At 48.6% G+C, this 18,245-nt stretch overlaps 1 protein-coding gene across 1 annotated transcript in view; it reads left to right on the plus strand.

Moving 5' to 3' along the window:
• The window catches only part of COLGALT1 (collagen beta(1-O)galactosyltransferase 1), a 120,540-nt gene that overhangs the window by 37,857 nt on the left and 64,438 nt on the right, over positions 1-18,245 (plus strand). Inside the window, exons 4-6 of the mRNA XM_063931579.1 lie at positions 6,762-6,896; positions 7,110-7,314; positions 15,330-15,449. Coding sequence (XP_063787649.1) covers positions 6,762-6,896; positions 7,110-7,314; positions 15,330-15,449 — 460 coding nt within the window. The remainder of the gene's footprint in view (positions 1-6,761; positions 6,897-7,109; positions 7,315-15,329; positions 15,450-18,245) is intronic.

The following is an 18,245-nucleotide window of genomic DNA, read 5'->3' on the forward strand; positions in this document are numbered from 1 at the left end:
TTCTGATATTACCCCAGGTACCACAAAAAAGGGTATTATGTTTGGGGAGAAAAAACTACCAGTGGTTTTTCCCCCATCTGAAGAATTAAATGAAGTGTGTGAAGAAGCGTGGGCTTCCCCCCGATAAAAAAATTGGTAATTTCTAAAAAGTTACTAATGGCGTACCCTTTCCCGCCAGAGGATAGGTCACGTTGGGAGACACCCCTTAGGGTGGATAAAGCGCTCACACGCTTGTCAAAGAAGGTGGCACTACCGTCTCCGGATACGGCCGCCCTAAGGGGGCCTGCTGATAGAAAGCAGGAGGCTATCCTGAAGTCTGTATATACACACTCAGGCATTATACTGAGACCAGCTATTGCTTCAGCATGGATGTGCAGTGCTGCAGCTGCGTGGTCAGACTCCCTGTCGGAAAATATTGACACCCTAGACAGGGACACTATTTTGCTAACCATAGAGCATATAAAAGACTCAGTCTTATACATGAGAGATGCACAGAGGGAGATCTGCCGGCTGGCATCTAAAATAAGTGCAATGTCCATTTCTGCTAGGAGAGGCTTATGGACTCGGCAGTGGACAGGGATGCAGATTCTAAAAGGCACATGGAAGTTTTGCCTTATAAGGGTGAGGAGTTATTCGGGGATGGTCTCTCAGACCTAGTTTCCACAGCAACAGCTGGGAAGTCAGCATTTTTGCCCCATGTTCCCTCACAGCCTAAGAAAGCGCCGTATTATCAGGTACAGTCCTTTCGACCCCAGAAAAACAGGCGGGGAAAAGGCGGGTCCTTTCTGCCCAGAGGCAGAGGTAGGGGAAAAAGGCTGCAACAAACAGCAGGTTCCCAGGAACAAAAGTCCTCCCCCGCTTCCTCCAAGTCCGCCGCATGACGGTGGGGCTCCACAGGCGGAGCCAGGTACGGTGGGCAGCCGCCCAAGATGAGCCCACTTTCCGTGTGGAATGGGCTTTTACAGATTTTGGCTGTGGCAGGCCTGCCACAGAATGTGCAAGCTGAATTGTACTACAAATCCAACGAGCAATCGTCTGCTTAGAAGCAGGAGCACCCAGCTTGTTGGGTGCATACAGGATAAACAGCGAGTCAGATTTTCTGACTCCAGCCATCCTGGAAACATATATTTTCAGGGCCCTGACTACATCCAGCAACTTGGAATCCTCCAAGTCCCTAGTAGCCGCAGGCACCACAATAGGCTGGTTTAAGTGAAATGCTGAAACCACCTTAGGGAGAAATTGAGGACGAGTCCTCAATTCTGCCCTGTCCGTATGAAAAATTAGGTAAGGGCTTTTATAGGATAAAGCCGCCAACTCTGATACACGCCTGGCTGAAGCCAGGGCTAACAGCATTACCACTTTCCATGTGAGTGGTTCAAACCAATGTGATTTTAGGAATCCCAAAACTACATTGAGATCCCAAGGTGCCACTGGAGGCACAAAAGGAGGCTGTATATGCAGTACTCCCTTGACAAACGTCTGAACTTCAGGAACAGAAGCTAGTTCTTTTTGGAAGAATATTGACAGGGCCGAAATTTGAACCTTAATGGACCCTAATTTGAGGCCCACAGACAGTCCTGTTTGCAGGAAATGCAGGAATCGGCCCAGTTGAAATTCCTCTGTAGGGGCCTTCCTGGCCTCGCACCACGCAACATATTTACGCCAAATACGGTGATAATGTTGTACGGTTACATCCTTCCTGGCTTTGATCAGGGTAGGGATGACTTCATCCGGAATGCCTTTTTCCTTCAGGATCCGGTGTTCAACCGCCATGCCGTCAAATGCAGCCGCGGTAAGTCTTGGAACAGACATGGTCCCTGCTGGAGCAGGTCCTTTCTTAGAGGTAGAGGCCACGGGTCTTCCGTGAGCATCTCTTGAATTTCCGGGTACCAAGTCCTTCTTGGCCAATCCGGAGCCACGAGTATAGTCTTTACTCCTCTCCTTCTTATGATTCTCAGTACTTTTGGTATGAGAGGAAGAGGAGGGAACACATACACTGACTGGTACACCCACGGTGTTACCAGAGCGTCCACAGCTATTGCCTGAGGGTCCCTTGACCTGGCGCAATATCTGTCCAGTTTTTTGTTGAGGCGGGACGCCATCATGTCCACCTTTTGGTTTTTCCCAACGGTTCACAATCATGTGGAAGACTTCTGGGTGAAGTCCCCACTCCCCCGGGTGAAGATAGTGTCTGCTGAGGAAGTCTGCTTCCCAGTTGTCCACTCCCGGAATGAACACTGCTGACAGTGCTATCACATGATTTTCCGCCCAGCGAAGAATCCTTGCCACTTCCGTCATTGCCCTCCTGCTTCTTGTGCCGCCCTGTCTGTTTACGTGGGCGACTGCCGTGATGTTGTCCGACTGGATCAACACCGGCTGACCCTGAAGCAGAGGCCTTGCCTGACTTAGGGCATTGTAAATGGCCCTTAGTTCCAGGATATTTATGTGAAGTGATGTTTCCATGCTTGACCACAAGCCCTGGAAATTTCTTCCCTGTGTGACTGCTCCCCAGCCTCTCAGGCTGGCATCCGTGGTCACCAGGACCCAATCCTGAATGCCGAATCTGCGGCCCTCTAGGAGATGAGCACTCTGTAACCACCACAGGAGAGACACCCTTGTCCTTGGAGACAGGGTTATCCGCTGATGCATTTGAAGATGCGATCCGGACCATTTGTCCAGCAGATCCCACTGAAAAGTTCTTGCGTGGAATCTGCCGAATGGAATCGCTTCGTAAGAAGCCACCATCTTTCCCAGGACCCTTGTGCAATGATGCACTGACACTTTTCCTGGTCTAAGAGGTTCCTGACTAGGTAGGATAACTCCCTGGCTTTCTCTTCCGGGAGAAACACCTTTTTCTGTACTGTGTCCAGAATCATCCCTAGGAACAGCAGACGTGTCGTCGGAATCAGCTGCGATTTTGGAATATTTAGAATCCATCCGTGCTGTCGTAGTACTACTTGAGATAGTGCTACTCCGACCTCTAACTGTTCTCTGGACCTTGCCCTTATCAGGAGATCGTCCAAGTAAGGGATAATTAAGACGCCTTTTCTTCGAAGAAGAATCATCATTTCGGCCATTACCTTGGTAAAGACCCGGGGTGCCGTGGACAATCCAAACGGCAGCGTCTGAAACTGATAGTGACAGTTCTGTACCACAAACCTGAGGTACCCTTGGTGAGAAGGGCAAATTGGGACATGGAGGTAAGCATCCTTGATGTCCAGAGACACCATATAGTCCCCTTCTTCCTGGTTCGCTATCACTGCTCTGAGTGACTCCATCTTGAACTTGAACTTTTTTATGTAAGTGTTCAAGGATTTCAGATTTAAAATGGGTCTCACCGAGCCGTCCGGCTTCGGTACCACAAACAGCGTGGAATAATACCCCTTTCCCTGTTGTAGGAGGGGTACCTTGATTATCACCTGCTGGGAATACAGCTTGTGAATGGCTTCCAATACCGCCTCCCTGTCGGGGGGAGACGTTGGTAAAGCAGACTTCAGGAACCGGCGAGGGGGAGACGTCTCGAATTCCAATTTGTACCCCTGAGATACTACCTGCAGGATCCAGGGGTCCACTTGCGAGTGAGCCCACTGCGCGCTGAAATTTTTGAGACGGGCCCCCACCGTGTCTGAGTCCGCTTGTAAGGCCCCAGCGTCATGCTGAGGACTTGGCAGAAGCGGGGGAGGGCTTCTGTTCGTGGGAAGAGGCTGTCTGCTGCAGTCTTTTTCCCCTTCCTCTGCCCCGGGGCAGATATGAGTGGCCTTTTGCCCGCTTGCCCTTATGGGGACGAAAGGACTGAGCCTGAAAAGACGGTATCTTTTTCTGCTGCGAGGTGACTTGGGGTAAAAAGGTGGATTTCCCAGCCGTTGCCGTGGCCACCAGGTCCGATAGACCGACCCCAAATAAGTCCTCCCCTTTATACGGCAATACTTCCATATGCCGTTTGGAATCCGCATCCCCTGACCACTGTCGCGTCCATAATCCTCTTCTGGCAGAAATGGACATCGCACTTACTCTTGATGCCAGAGTGCAAATATCCCTCTGTGCATCTCGCATATATAGAAATGCATCCTTTAAATGCTCTATAGTCAATAATATATTGTCCCTGTCCAGGGTATCAATATTTTCTGTCAGGGAATCCGACCAAGCCACCCCAGCACTGCACATCCAGGCTGAGGCGATTGCTGGTCGCAGTATAATACCAGTATGTGTGTATATACTTTTTAGGATATTTTCCAGCTTCCTATCAGCTGGTTCCTTGAGGGCGGCCGTATCAGGAGACGGTAACGCCACTTGTTTTGATAAGCGTGTGAGCGCCTTATCTACCCTAGGGGGTGTTTCCCAACGTGCCCTAACCTCTGGCGGGAAAGGGTATAATGCCAATAATTTTTTAGAAATTAGCAGTTTTTTATCGGGGGAAACCCACGCTTCATCACACACCTCATTTAATTCATCTGATTCAGGAAAAACTACGGGTAGTTTTTTCACACCCCACATAATACCCTTTTTTGTGGTACTTGTAGTATCAGAAATGTTCAAAACCTCCTTCATTGCCGTGATCATGTAACGTGTGGCCCTACTGGAAAATACGTTTGTTTCCTCACCGTCGACACTGGAGTCAGTGTCCGTGTCTGTGTCTGTATCGACCTGAGGTAACGGGCGCTTTAGAGCCCCTGACGGTGTTTGAGACGCCTGTACAGGTATTAACTGATTTGCCGGCTGTCTCATGTCGTCAACAGTCTTTTGTAAAGTGCTGACACTATCACGTAATTCTTTCCATAAGACCATCCAGTCAGGTGTCGACTCCCTAGGGGGTGACATCACTAACACAGGCAATTGCTCCGCCTCCACACCATTTTCCTCCTCATACATGTCGACACAACGTACCGACACACAGCACACACACACAGGGAATGCTCTGAAAGAGGACAGGACCCCACTAGCCCTTTGGGGAGACAGAGGGAGAGTTTGCCTGCACACACCAGAGCGCTATATATATATATATATATATATATATATATATATAGGGATAACCTTATATAAGTGTTTTTCCCTAATATAGCTGCTGTATATATTTATATGCCAATTTAGTGCCCCCCCTCTCTTGTTTTACCCTGTTTCTGTAGTGCAGGACTGCAGGGGAGAGTCAGGGAGCCTTCCTCCAACGGAGCTGTGAGGAAAAAATGGCGCCAGTGTGCTGAGGAGATAGGCTCCGCCCCCTTTTCGGCGGCCTTTCTCCCGCTTTTTTATGGAAAAATTGGCAGGGGTTAAATGCATCCATATAGCCCAGGAGCTATATGTGATGTATTTTTTGCCAAAAAAGGTGTTTTTATTGCGTCTCAGGGCGCCCCCCCCCCCAGTGCCCTGCACCCTCAGTGACCGGAGTGTGAAGTGTGCTGAGAGCAATGGCGCACAGCTGCGGTGCTGTGCGCTACCTTATTGAAGACAGGACGTCTTCTGCCGCCGATTTTCCGGACCTCTTCAGTCTTCTGGCTCTGTAAGGGGGCCGGCGGCGCGGCTCTTGGACCCATCCATGGCTGGGCCTGTGATCGTCCCTCTGGAGCTAATGTCCAGTAGCCTAAGAAGCCCAATCCACTCTGCACGCAGGTGAGTTCGCTTCTTCTCCCCTTAGTCCCTCGGTGCAGTGAGCCTGTTGCCAGCAGGTCTCACTGAAAATAAAAAACCTACTTTAAACTTTTACACTAAGCAGCTCAGGAGAGCCCCTTAGCCTGCACCCGTCTCGTTCGGGCACAAAAATCTAACTGAGGCTTGGAGGAGGGTCATAGGGGGAGGAGCCAGTGCACACCAGGTAGTCCTAAAGCTTTTTACTTTTGTGCCCAGTCTCCTGCGGAGCCGCTATTCCCCATGGTCCTTTCGGAGTCCCCAGCATCCACTAGGACGTTAGAGAAAACTAGTTTTGTTCTCTCTCAGAGCTTTCACTAGACATGAGACACAGGGGGACATTCAAATGTTTGAAAAGTCGGTTGGGTGTCTGATTTTTCCTATTAGATAGGAAAAAACGGACACCCAACTGACTTTTCAAACATTTGAATCTCCCCCAAAGGGTCTTTTTCAGGCTTTTAGCAAACCAAAAAAGCACACTTATGGGCAAAACCATGTTGTACTGCACGTGGGGCAGATGTAACGTGCAGAGAGAGTTAGATTTGGGTGGGGTGTGATCAAACTGAAACAATATAACCCACCCAAATCCAACTCTCTGCACATGTTACATCTGCCCCACCTGCAGTGAAACATGGTTTTGCCCATTAGTGTTTGCTAACAAACCTGAATAACCCCCATAATGTGATAATTTTTATGTATTTGATTCATAAACCCTGATTTAATACTGTAATTTGGGCGCAGTCCTTCTTCTTCTCTCCTCTATCTAATATTGATCTAATGCCAGAACAGGAACTGGCTTTATGGACTAGCAGCATAAATTGATAATTGTTTATCAGCACCAGGGATTAAAAATGCAGCCAGTGAGGGATCTCTGGAGCTTTATATTTCCTATTTTATTAGTCTTCCAGTGAGGAGAGGGCTAGGGTTGTGCTGCTCCTTCTGCCTTGCTGGGGATAGGATGGCACTGAGCTGGTGAATGCGGTACTCATACACCCTGTCCACCCCCTGCAGCCCATCTGGAGTTTGGGTGCATCATATACTGTAGTTTGCAAAATACAGTTTATAGGGGATAGAATTTTGTTAATTCGGCCATCACCTTCTTTGGACACTTTTTTTTAACAATGTTACATTTGTTCCCACAGTTTATAGACTCTGATAACTTGCTGACAAACCCAGACACTCTGAACTTGATGATTGCTGAGAATAAGACAGTGGTTGCCCCCATGTTGGAGTCCAGGGCAGCCTACTCTAATTTCTGGTGTGGGATGACCACTCAGGTGAGACGAACGTTATATATACTGTATAATAAGAGTTGTCTGTTACATGTCTGGTCTTCACAGCAGTTTATGATGGACTTGTAGTTCCTGGTGATGTCTCTGATGTTCATCTCCTGTTAGATTTGTATAGTGCAACATTTAACAGTTTACTTCAGTGTTCTTGCTAGTGTAATGTACGTGGTGTTTTAACTAGTCTGTTTTGTATAAACATAGGGATATTACCGCCGTACTCCAGCCTACATGCCTATCCGGCGCAGAGAACGTCGTGGCTGCTTTGCTGTACCCATGGTACACTCCACATTTCTTATCGACCTGCGGAAGGAGGCAAGCCAATATCTGGACTTTTACCCACCTCATCAAGACTACACATGGGCATTTGATGATATCATAGTGTTTGCTTACTCATGCCGTCAAGCAGGTGAGTTCAGGATTATTTTTAGGAAGAGTAGTTACAGTACGTGGTTTCCACTCCATGGATCATTAACTTCTTATAGTTCAACACTGCTGATATTGGGAGGCTTTCTTATGCAGAATGGTGATGCTTAGAACCTGCTTCAGAGTTGTGCAAATGGTCGGTGTTTTTCAAGTGCGCATGCGTTGAAGTAGCTAAAAAGCTGCACAACACACATGTCCCATTGTGTATGGAGTCGCATAGTAATTGAGATGGGGAATCTCAGAAACGTATTGGGAATGCCTTCCTGGGTGGTGACTGGGAGGTTGCTGTTCTTATGAGCGTGTTGTGCGAGTATCGTGGGCTTGTGATATAACGTGTAATTGCTTACATTGTAGGTCATACTCTGGAGATTCTGCACCTAGCAGATGGCAGCTGCAAGTTTTGATAATGCTTCCGATTGTAGCATTTAAAAATGTACAATGTGTGCGTCTCAGTCCTTGCACATTTATACGCTCCCTTGTAGACCAGGGGAAGAGACCCACCCTTGTAGGACCACAATTGTGGGTTGGTACGCGGAGCTGTGCTTATTACTGCCGCATTCACTCTGGGGTAGATGCACACCTGTCTATATCGTCGCTGCTATCTACATGATAGCGTGCCGATATTGTGGGCAATGTATGAACGCCCAGTGGCACTGACCATTCCGATACCTGCAGCTATCTATTTCTACAGCTGCAGGTGTTGCTGCGATGGGTGCCGGCTCCTGGCTGCATGTGAGGTCTCGCGCATGTGTACCACAGCAGGCTGTGGAGAGACACAGTGCATCAGCACTGGGTGGGGCACAGGCAGCGATTGCCGTAGGGGGCGTTTTCACTCGCATGATAAGTGCAGTTATAATCCCCCCCCCTCCCCCTGATGTTCTAACATCTTCCCATTATTTCATCTAAGAAGGGTCACAGGAGTCGAGACTTTTCTATAGCCGTTCAGGCATAACATCTGTGCAAAAGCTTGTGTTCTCATGCCTAAATCTTACCTAACATTTTTATAGAATGGAATAATAGTATATATATTTTTTATTGACATAATTGCTTTGTGTTAATTGAATTACCATGTACCTGGAGTTATATTTCATTCTTTGTTTTAAATTGTGAACTAAAACTGTGTTTAAAATTATTTCCAGCATAACATGCAGTAGCTGGGGTGAGGTTCTCTCTCCCCTTTCACCCTTCCCCTTTTCCTTCCTCCCCCCACTTTCCTTTTACTGGATAGTTAAGCGCCGTGACATGGATAAAGCAACTGGCAAAGGAACCCAGTTGTTCAGAGGCTGCTACCCATCACCCAACCAGCCTATAAGGATTTGTGCAGATAGTCCCACATTTACTGTGCAGAAGGGCTTTCCTGGTATTCGTATAAAGTTACAGAAGTGACTACGGCAAATTAGGCTAAAGTGATGGCAGCAGCGTGCGACTCTGAATCTGCCACTTGATGAATTCTTTCTAGAAGCTCACTGTAATAGGCCATGCCGTTTTTTATACTGTGCAGCCATTTGCAATGAACATAAAGTTCAGCAGGCCTTAAGCGTTTACTGTATATATTTTTGTTCATTCAGTAGGTAATTGATCAACGTTAGTAATTTATGTGACATTTAAAGTACAATACAACAGGATTTGGATGTATCGGCATCATTTTGTTGGTGAACAGTTGAAACAAGTTGCTCCGTAGCGCTGGGATAAAGGCAGATAATTTTCTGGATAATATTATCCTCAGCACTCCAACATTCTGGCATGGCCAATACTAGAAAACGTTCGGACATCGCAACATCGAGTGTTCCGTGTCATGATCCTACATTCTGTTAATTGATATATTAGTGGCAATGCAGACCTTCTTGTACAAGTCTTGTTTCTCTGACGTCCTAAGTGGATGCTGGGACTCCGTAAGGACCATGGGGAATAGCGGCTCCGCAGGAGACTGGGCACAACTAAAGAAAGCTTTAGGACTACCTGGTGTGCACTGGCTCCTCCCCCTATGACCCTCCTCCAGACCTCAGTTAGAATCTTGTGCCCGGCTGAGCTGGATGCACACTAGGGGCTCTCCTGAGCTTCTAGAAAAGAAAGTATAATTTAGGTTTTTATTTTCAGTGAGATCTGCTGGCAACAGACTCACTGCTACGAGGGACTAAGGGGAGAAGATGCGAACCTACCTGCTTGCAGCTAGCTTGGGCTTCTTAGGCTACTGGACCCCATTAGCTCCAGAGGGATCGAACACAGGCCCAGCCTCGGTCGTCCGGTCCCGGAGCCGCGCCGCCGTCCCCCTTACAGAGCCAGAAGCAAGAAGTTGGTCCGGAAAATCGGCGGCAGAAGACTTCTGTCTTCAACAAGGTAGCGCACAGCACTGCAGCTGTGCGGCATTGCTCCTCATGCACACCTCACACTCCGGTCACTGATGGGTGCAGGGCGCTGGGGGGGGGCGCCCTGAGCAGCAATCATAACACCTTGGCTGGCAAAAAATTCACAATATATAGTCCCTGGGGCTATATATGTGAAAAATACCCCTGCCAGAGTTCCAGAAAAAAGCGGGAGAAGCCCGCCGAAAAAGGGGCGGGGCTATCTCCCTCAGCACACTGGCGCCATTTTCCCTCACAGCTCAGCTGGAAGGATCGCTCCCAGGCTCTCCCCTGCAGTTTCAAGCAACAAAAGGGTAAAAAAGAGAGGGGGGGCACTAAATTTAGGCGCAGTAGTGATATATAAGCAGCTATAAGGGAAAATCACTCAGTTAGTGCTCATCCCTGTGTTATATAGCGCTCTGGTGTGTGCTGGCATACTCTCCCTCTGTCTCCCCAAAGGGCTGTGTGGGGTCCTGTCCTCTGTCAGAGCATTCCCTGTGTGTATGCGGTGTGTCGGTACGGCTGTGTCGACATGTTTGATGAAGAGGCTTATGTGGAGGCGGAGCAGGTGCCGATAAATGTGATGTCACCCCCTGCGGGGCCGACACCTGAGTGGATGGATTTCTGGAAGGAATTACGTGAAAGTGTCAACTCATTACATAAAAGATTTGACGACATACCAAATATGGGACAGCCGGCTTCCCAGCCCGTGCCTGCCCAGGCGTCTCAAAAGCCATCAGGGGCCCTAAAACGCCCACTACCTCAGATGGCGGATACAGATGTCGACACGGATACAGACTCCAGTGTCGACGACAATGAGACTAATGTAACTTGCAATAGGGCCACACGTTATATGATTGAGGCTATGAAAAATGTGTTACACATTTCTGATATTAACCCAGCTACCACAAAAAAGGGTATTATATTTGCGGAGAAAAAGCTTCCAGTGGTTTTTCCCCCATCTGAGGAATTAAATGAGGTGTGTGAAGAAGCGTGGGCTTCCCCTGATAAAAAACTAGTAATTTCTAAAAAGTTACTGATGGCGTACCCTTTCCCGCCAGAGGATAGGTCACGTTGGGAGACATCCCCTAGGGTGGATAAAGCGCTCACACGTTTGTCAAAGAAGGTGGCACTACCGTCTCCGGATACGGCCGCCCTAAAGGAGCCTGCTGATAGAAAGCAGGAGGCTATTCTGAAATCTATATATACACACACAGGTGTTATACTGAGACCAGCTATTGCTTCAGCAGGGATGTGCAGTGCTGCAGCTGCGTGGTCAGATTCCCTGTCAGACAATATTGATACCTTAGACAGGGACACTATATTGCTAACCATAGAGCATATTAAAGACGCAGTGTTATATATGAGAGATGCACAGAGGGATATTTGCCGGCTGGCATCTAAAATAAGTGCAATGTCCATTTCTGCTAGGAGAGGTTTATGGACTCGACAGTGGACTGGTGACGCTGATTCTAAAAGGCACATGGAAGTTTTGCCTTATAAAGGTGAGGAGTTGTTTGGGGATGGTCTCTCGGACCTCGTTTCCACAGCGACAGCTGGGAAGTCAGCATTCTTACCCCATGTTCCCTCACAAGAAAAGAAAGCACCGTATTATCAGGTACAGTCCTTTCGGCCCCATAAGGGCAAGCGGGTTAAAGGCGCGTCCTTTCTGCCCAGAGGCAGAGGTAGAGGAAAAAAGCTGCAGCAGACAGCCAGTTCCCAGGAGCAAAATACCTCCCCCGCTTCCTCTAAGTCCACCGCATGACGCTGGGGCTCCACAGGCGGAGCCAGGTACGGTGGGGGCCCGTCTCAAAAATTTCAGCAATCAGTGGGCTCGCTCACAGGTGGATCCCTGGATCCTTCAAGTAGTATCTCAGGGGTACAAGCTGGAATTCGAGACATCTCCCCCCCGCCGTTTCCCAAATCTGCCTTGCCAACAACTTACTCAGGCAGGGAGGCTGTGTTAGAGGCAATACACAAGCTGTATTCCCAGCAGGTGATAGTCAAGGTGCCCCTCCTTCAACAAGGACGGGGTTACTATTCCACAATGTTTGTGGTGCTGAAACCGGACGGTTCGGTGAGACCCATTTTAAATTTGAAATCCTTGAACACATATATAAAAAAATTCAAGTTCAAGATGGAATCGCTCAGGGTGGTTATTGCAAGCCTGGACGAGGGGGATTACATGGTATCACTGGACATCAAGGATGCTTACCTGCATGTCCCCATTTACCATCCTCACCAGGAGTACCTCAGATTTGTGGTACAGGATTGTCATTACCAATTCCAGACGTTGCCGTTCCGTCTGTCCACGGCACCGAGGGTATTTACCAAGGTAATGGCCGAAATGATGATACTCCTTCGAAGAAAGGGAGTTATAATTATCCCGTACTTGGACGATCTCCTGATAAGGGTGAGGTCCAGGGAGCAGTTGTTGGTCGGGGTAGCACTATCTCAGGAGGTGCTACAACAGCACGGTTGGATTCTAAATATTCCAAAGTCACAGCTGGTCCCTACGACACGTCTACTGTTCCTGAGGATGATTCTGGACTCAGACCAGAAAAAAGTGTTTCTCCCGGAGGAGAAAGCCAAGGAGCTGTCATCTCTAGTCAGAGGCCTCCTGAAACCAAGACAGGTGTCGGTGCATCACTGCACTCGAGTACTGGGAAAGATGGTAGCTTCCTACGAAGCAATTCCATTCGGCAGGTTCCATGCAAGAACTTTTCAGTGGGACCTGTTGGACAAGTGGTCCGGATCGCATCTTCAGATGCATCGGCGGATAACCCTGTCTCCAAGGACCAGGGTGTCTCTGCTGTGGTGGCTGCAGAGTGCTCATCTTCAAGAGGGCCGCAGATTCGGCATACAGGACTGGGTCCTGGTGACCACGGATGCCAGCCTTCGAGGCTGGGGAGCAGTCACACAGGGAAGGAATTTCCAGGGACAATGGTCAAACCAGGAGATTTCACTACACATAAATATTCTGGAACTAAGGGCCATTTACAATGCCCTAAGTCAAGCAAGACCCCTGCTTCAAAACCAGCCGGTACTGATTCAGTCAGACAACATCACGGCGGTCGCCCATGTAAACCGACAGGGCGGCACAAGAAGCAGGATGGCGATGGCAGAAGCCACAAGGATTCTCCGATGGGCGGAAAATCACGTGTTAGCACTGTCGGCAGTGTTCATTCCGGGAGTGGACAGCTGGGAAGCAGACTTCCTCAGCAGGCACGACCTCCACCTGGGAGAGTGGGGACTTCATCCAGAAGTCTTCCAGCTGATTGTAAACCGTTGGGAACGGCCACAGATGGACATGATGGCGTCCCGCCTAAACAAAAAGCTAGAAAGATATTGGGCCAGGTCGAGAGACCCTCAGGCAATAGCTGTGGACGCTCTAGTGACACCGTGGGTGTACCAGTCGGTTTGTGTTCCCTCCTCTTCCTCTCATACCCAAGGTACTGAGGATAATAAGAAAAAGAGGAGTAAGAACTATACTCATTGTTCCGGATTGGCCAAGAAGAGCTTGGTACCCGGAACTTCAAGAACTTATCTCAGAAGACCCATGGCCTCTGCCGCTCAGACAGGACCTGCTGCAGCAGGGGCCCTGTCTGTTCCAAGACTTACCACGGCTGCGTTTGACGGCATGGCGGTTGAACGCCGGATCCTGAAGGAAAAGGGTATTCCGGAGGAAGTCATCCCTACGCTGATTAAAGCTAGGAAAGAAGTGACCGCAAACCATTATCACCGCATATGGCGAAAATATGTTGCGTGGTGTGAGGCCAGGAAGGCCCCAACGGAGGAATTTCAGCTGGGCTGTTTTCTGCATTTCCTACAGTCAGGAGTGACTATGGACCTAAAATTGGGTTCCATTAAGGTCCAGATTTCGGCTCTGTCGATTTTCTTCCAGAAAGAACTGGCTTCACTGCCTGAAGTTCAGACATTTGTAAAGGGAGTGCTGCATATTCAGCCCCCTTTTGTGCCTCCAGTGGCACCTTGGGACCTCAACGTGGTGTTGGATTTCCTAAAGTCACATTGGTTTGAGCCACTTAAAACCGTGTATTTGAAATATCTCACGTGGAAAGTGGTCATGCTGTTGGCCTTGGCTTCGGCCAGGCGTGTGTCAGAATTGGCGGCTTTGTCATGTAAAAGCCCTTATCTGATTTTCCATATGGATAGGGCAGAACTGAGGACTCGTCCCCATTTTCTCCCTAAGGTGGTATCAGCTTTTCACTTGAACCAACCTATTGTGGTGCCTGCGGCTACTAGGGACTTGGAGGATTCCAAGTTACTGGACGTAGTCAGGGCCTTGAAAATATATGTTTCCAGGACGGCTGGAGTCAGGAAAACTGACTCGCTGTTTATCCTGTATGCACCCAACAAGATGGGTGCTCCTGCTTCGAAGCAGACTATTGCTCGCTGGATCTGTAGCACAATTCAGCTTGCGCATTCTGCGGCTGGACTGCCGCATCCTAAATCTGTAAAAGCCCATTCCACGAGGAAGGTGGGCTCTTCTTGGGCAGCTGCCCGAGGGGTCTCGGCTTTACAACTTTGCCGAGCGGCTACTTGGTCAGGGTCTAACACTTTTGCAAAATTCTACAAATTTGATACCCTGGCTGAGGAGGACCTTGAGTTTGCTCATTCGGTGCTGCAGAGTCATCCGCACTCTCCCGCCCGTTTGGGAGCTTTGGTATAATCCCCATGGTCCTTACGGAGTCCCAGCATCCACTTAGGACGTCAGAGAAAATAAGATTTTACTCACCGGTAAATCTATTTCTCGTAGTCCGTAGTGGATGCTGGGCGCCCATCCCAAGAGCGGATTGTCTGCAATACTTGTATATAGTTATTGTTTAACTAAAGGGTTATTGTTGAGCCATCTGTTGAGAGGCTCAGTTGTTATTCATACTGTTAACTGGGTATAGTATCACGAGTTATACGGTGTGATTGGTGTGGCTGGTATGAGTCTTACCCGGGATTCAAAATCCTTCCTTATTGTGTCAGCTCTTCCGGGCACAGTATCCTAACTGAGGTCTGGAGGAGGGTCATAGGGGGAGGAGCCAGTGCACACCAGGTAGTCCTAAAGCTTTCTTTAGTTGTGCCCAGTCTCCTGCGGAGCCGCTATTCCCCATGGTCCTTACTGAGTCCCAGCATCCACTACGGACTACGAGAAATAGATTTACCGGTGAGTAAAATCTTATTTTATTAGGTCTTGTTTATTTAAATGTTTTGTAGTAGTTTCATAAGACTAATAGGCCCTACACACATGCCGATTTGTTTGAAAGATATGAACGATCTCGTTCATAAATGAACGAGAACTCGTTCATATCTTTCAGTGTGGAGGCTCCAGCGATGAATGATGCGCGGCCCCGCGCTCGTTCATCACTGGTCCCCCGTCGGCTGTGCATGCAGGCCAATATGGACGATCTCGTCCATATTTGCCTGCACTTCAATGGAGCCGCGTGATGGGGGGAGTGAAGAAACTTCACTCCCCACGTCACTGCCCCCCCTGCCGTCGGGCAGCTCGGCGGCGGATCGGCCAGTGTGTCGGGCCCTTCACATACGTTATTTTGCTCAGATAATCTCATTTGTTTCCATTTCTTTATGGGAGCAGCCATGTTTTCTTGAGTTGTTTGAATTCTATACTGACTGTTTTATTTGTCAGATGTTCAGATGTTCATCTGCAATAAGGAGGTTTATGGGACTCTGCCGGTTCCGCTGCGTGCGCACAGCTCTCTGCTGGATGAAACTGACAATTTCCTGCACACCAAACTGGAGATCATGGGTGAGCTTGCTATTGCTGCGATGTATGTGCTTGTTTCTATATGTATATCTATTGCTGTCTCTTCCTAAAGTGTCTAATATAGATAAGAAGTATACAAATAAAACTAAGCACTCAAAGTGGAATTTAATTAAAGCAAAAAGTGTTTTAAACCAAAATTCAGACCTCACCAGATTGTTCGTTCAGGTTATATCAAACGGTGTATCAGCTTGATTTGATCTATAAGGTACTGTTTTAGCTAATGACCGATTAACCTTCCAGGTGTGTGTGTGCGCGTTTTTTTTTGTTTTTTACTGTAGGAGGAAGATGGAACTTTTCACGCATAAACATGGAGAACCTATAAACCCAACACACATAGGACTCCAAGTGCTTTTGCTCCTCAGACTTTCCACTCGATACATTGTATTTTAGATCTGACCGCACCAGACCCATGAAATATGATGTAGAGCTGCGTACACAGTGAGATTTATCCTTTCGATTTTGACTATATAGTCAAAATCACAAGGAAAGTTCATGCAAATCGTACTGTGTTTAGCCAGCTACGATACCGATGCGCGGTCCCACGGGTTTGGTATCGCAAGGAAAGATAGACTGTGCAGACGAGTCAACCCTGGCTATATTGTGTACAAAGTATATCCAAAATTGCCACTTAGTCAAAATCGCACATAGGGGGTCATTCCGAGTTGATCGCTAGCTGAATTTGTTCGCAGCGATCAGGCTAAAAAACGGCAGTTCTGCGCATGCGGCGCAATGCACACGTGCAACGTACGTGCACAACGAACGATGTAGTTTTGCAAAGGGTCTAGCGATGCATTTCAGTCGCATTGCTTGCCACAGAGTGATTGACATGCAGTGGGCGTTTCTGGGTGGCAACTGCCCGTTTTCAGGGAGTGTGCGGAAAAACGCAGGCGTGCCAGGAAAAATGCAGGCATGGCTGGGCGAATGCTGTGTTGGTTTGTGATGTCAAATCCGGAACTGAATAGTGTAAAGTGATCGCAAGCGCGGAGTAGGTTTTGAGCTACTCTGAAACTACACACAATTTTTTTGCGGGCGCTCTGCGATACAACTGTTCGCACGTCTGCTAAGCTAAAATACACTCTAAGTGGGCGGCGGCGGCATAGCGTTTGCACGGCTGCTAAAACTCGTTAGCGAGCTATGAACTCGGAATGACCCCTAGTCAAAATCGGTGCTTCTGGGCTCCGGGAGAGTTCAAGGGAAATCGCATAGTGAACATTGGAGATAGTCAATATCTCACCATGTTTTTGCACCTTAAAAGACTTCTATGTACTAAGCCTAGGGAAGTAGCCAACCCTGGTCCTCGAGAGCTACCAACAGTTCATGTTTTCCAGGCCACCTGTGGTTCTGTAGAATGTTGTTCTGTTAGGAATGTATGCAGCACATATTTGAAAATGTGACCATTAGTAATGATGACTACACCTGTGCACCAGCTAGGTTGTCTGGAAGACATGACTGTTAGTAGCTCTCGAAGACTGGTTTGGCTATCCCCTGTACAAAGCCTTGGATGGAGATAAAGTACCAACCAACCAACTGCTGACGGTCATTCTTCAAACCCAGCCTGTGACATGGCAGTTAGGAGCTGATTGATTGGTACTTTGTCTGTCCACTTTATATCACGCCAAGGCTTAGTACATAGACTTGGGGACAGATGTACTAAGCCACGGAGAGAGAGAAACTACCAGCCCAAAAATGTATTTCTCTAACGTCCTAGTGGATGCTGGGAACTCCGAAAGGACCATGGGGAATAGCGGCTCCGCAGGAGACTGGGCACAACTAAAGAAAGCTTTAGGTCACCTGGTGTGCACTGGCCCCTCCCACTATGACCCTCCTCCAAGCCTCCGTTAGATTTTTGTGCCCGGCCGAGCTGGATGCACACTAGGGGCTCTCCTGAGCTTCTAGAAAGAAAGTATAGGTTTTTTATTTTACAGTGAGACCTGCTGGCAACAGGCTCACTGCACCGAGGGACTAAGGGGAGAAGAAGCGAACCTACCTGCTTGCCACTAGCTTGGGCTTCTTAGGCTACTGGACACCATTAGCTCCAGAGGGATCGACCGCATGGAACTGGCCTTGGTGTTCGGTCCCGGAGCCGCGCTGCCGTCCCCCTTATAGAGCCAGAAGCAAGAAGAGGTCCGGAAAATCGGCGGCAGAAGACATCAGTCTTCACCAAGGTAGCGCACTGCACTGCAGCTGTGCGCCATTGCTCCTCATACACACTTCACACTCCGGTCACTGAGGGTGCAGGGCGCTGGGGGGGGGGGGCGCCCTGAGCAGCAATAAAAACACCTTGGCTGGCAAATATATCACAATATATAGCCCCAGAGGCTATATATGTGATAAATACCCCTGCCAGAATCCATTAAAAAGCGGGAGAAAAGTCCGCGAAAAAGGGGCGGAGCTATCTCCCTCAGCACACTGGTGCCATTTCTCCCTCACAGCTCCGCTGGAAGGAAGCTCCCTGGCTCTCCCCTGCAGTCTGCACTACAGAAAAGGGTTAAAAAGAGAGGGGGGGCACTAAATTTAGGCGCAGTAAATATAATAGCAGCTATAGGGGACATAGTTCAGTTAGTCCCTGCATTATATAGCGCTCTGGTGTGTGCTGGCATACTCTCACTCTGTCTCCCCAAAGGGCTTTTGTGGGGTCCTGTCCTCTGTTAGAGCATTCCCTGTGTGTGTGCGGTGTGTCGGTACGGCTGTGTCGACATGTTTGATGAGGAAAATTATGTGGAGGCGGAGCAGATGCCTATAGAAGTGATGTCACCCCCTGCGGGGCAGACACCTGAG

This window comes from Pseudophryne corroboree, chromosome 6, assembly GCF_028390025.1.
Source record: "Pseudophryne corroboree isolate aPseCor3 chromosome 6, aPseCor3.hap2, whole genome shotgun sequence".
NCBI lineage: Eukaryota > Metazoa > Chordata > Amphibia > Anura > Myobatrachidae > Pseudophryne > Pseudophryne corroboree.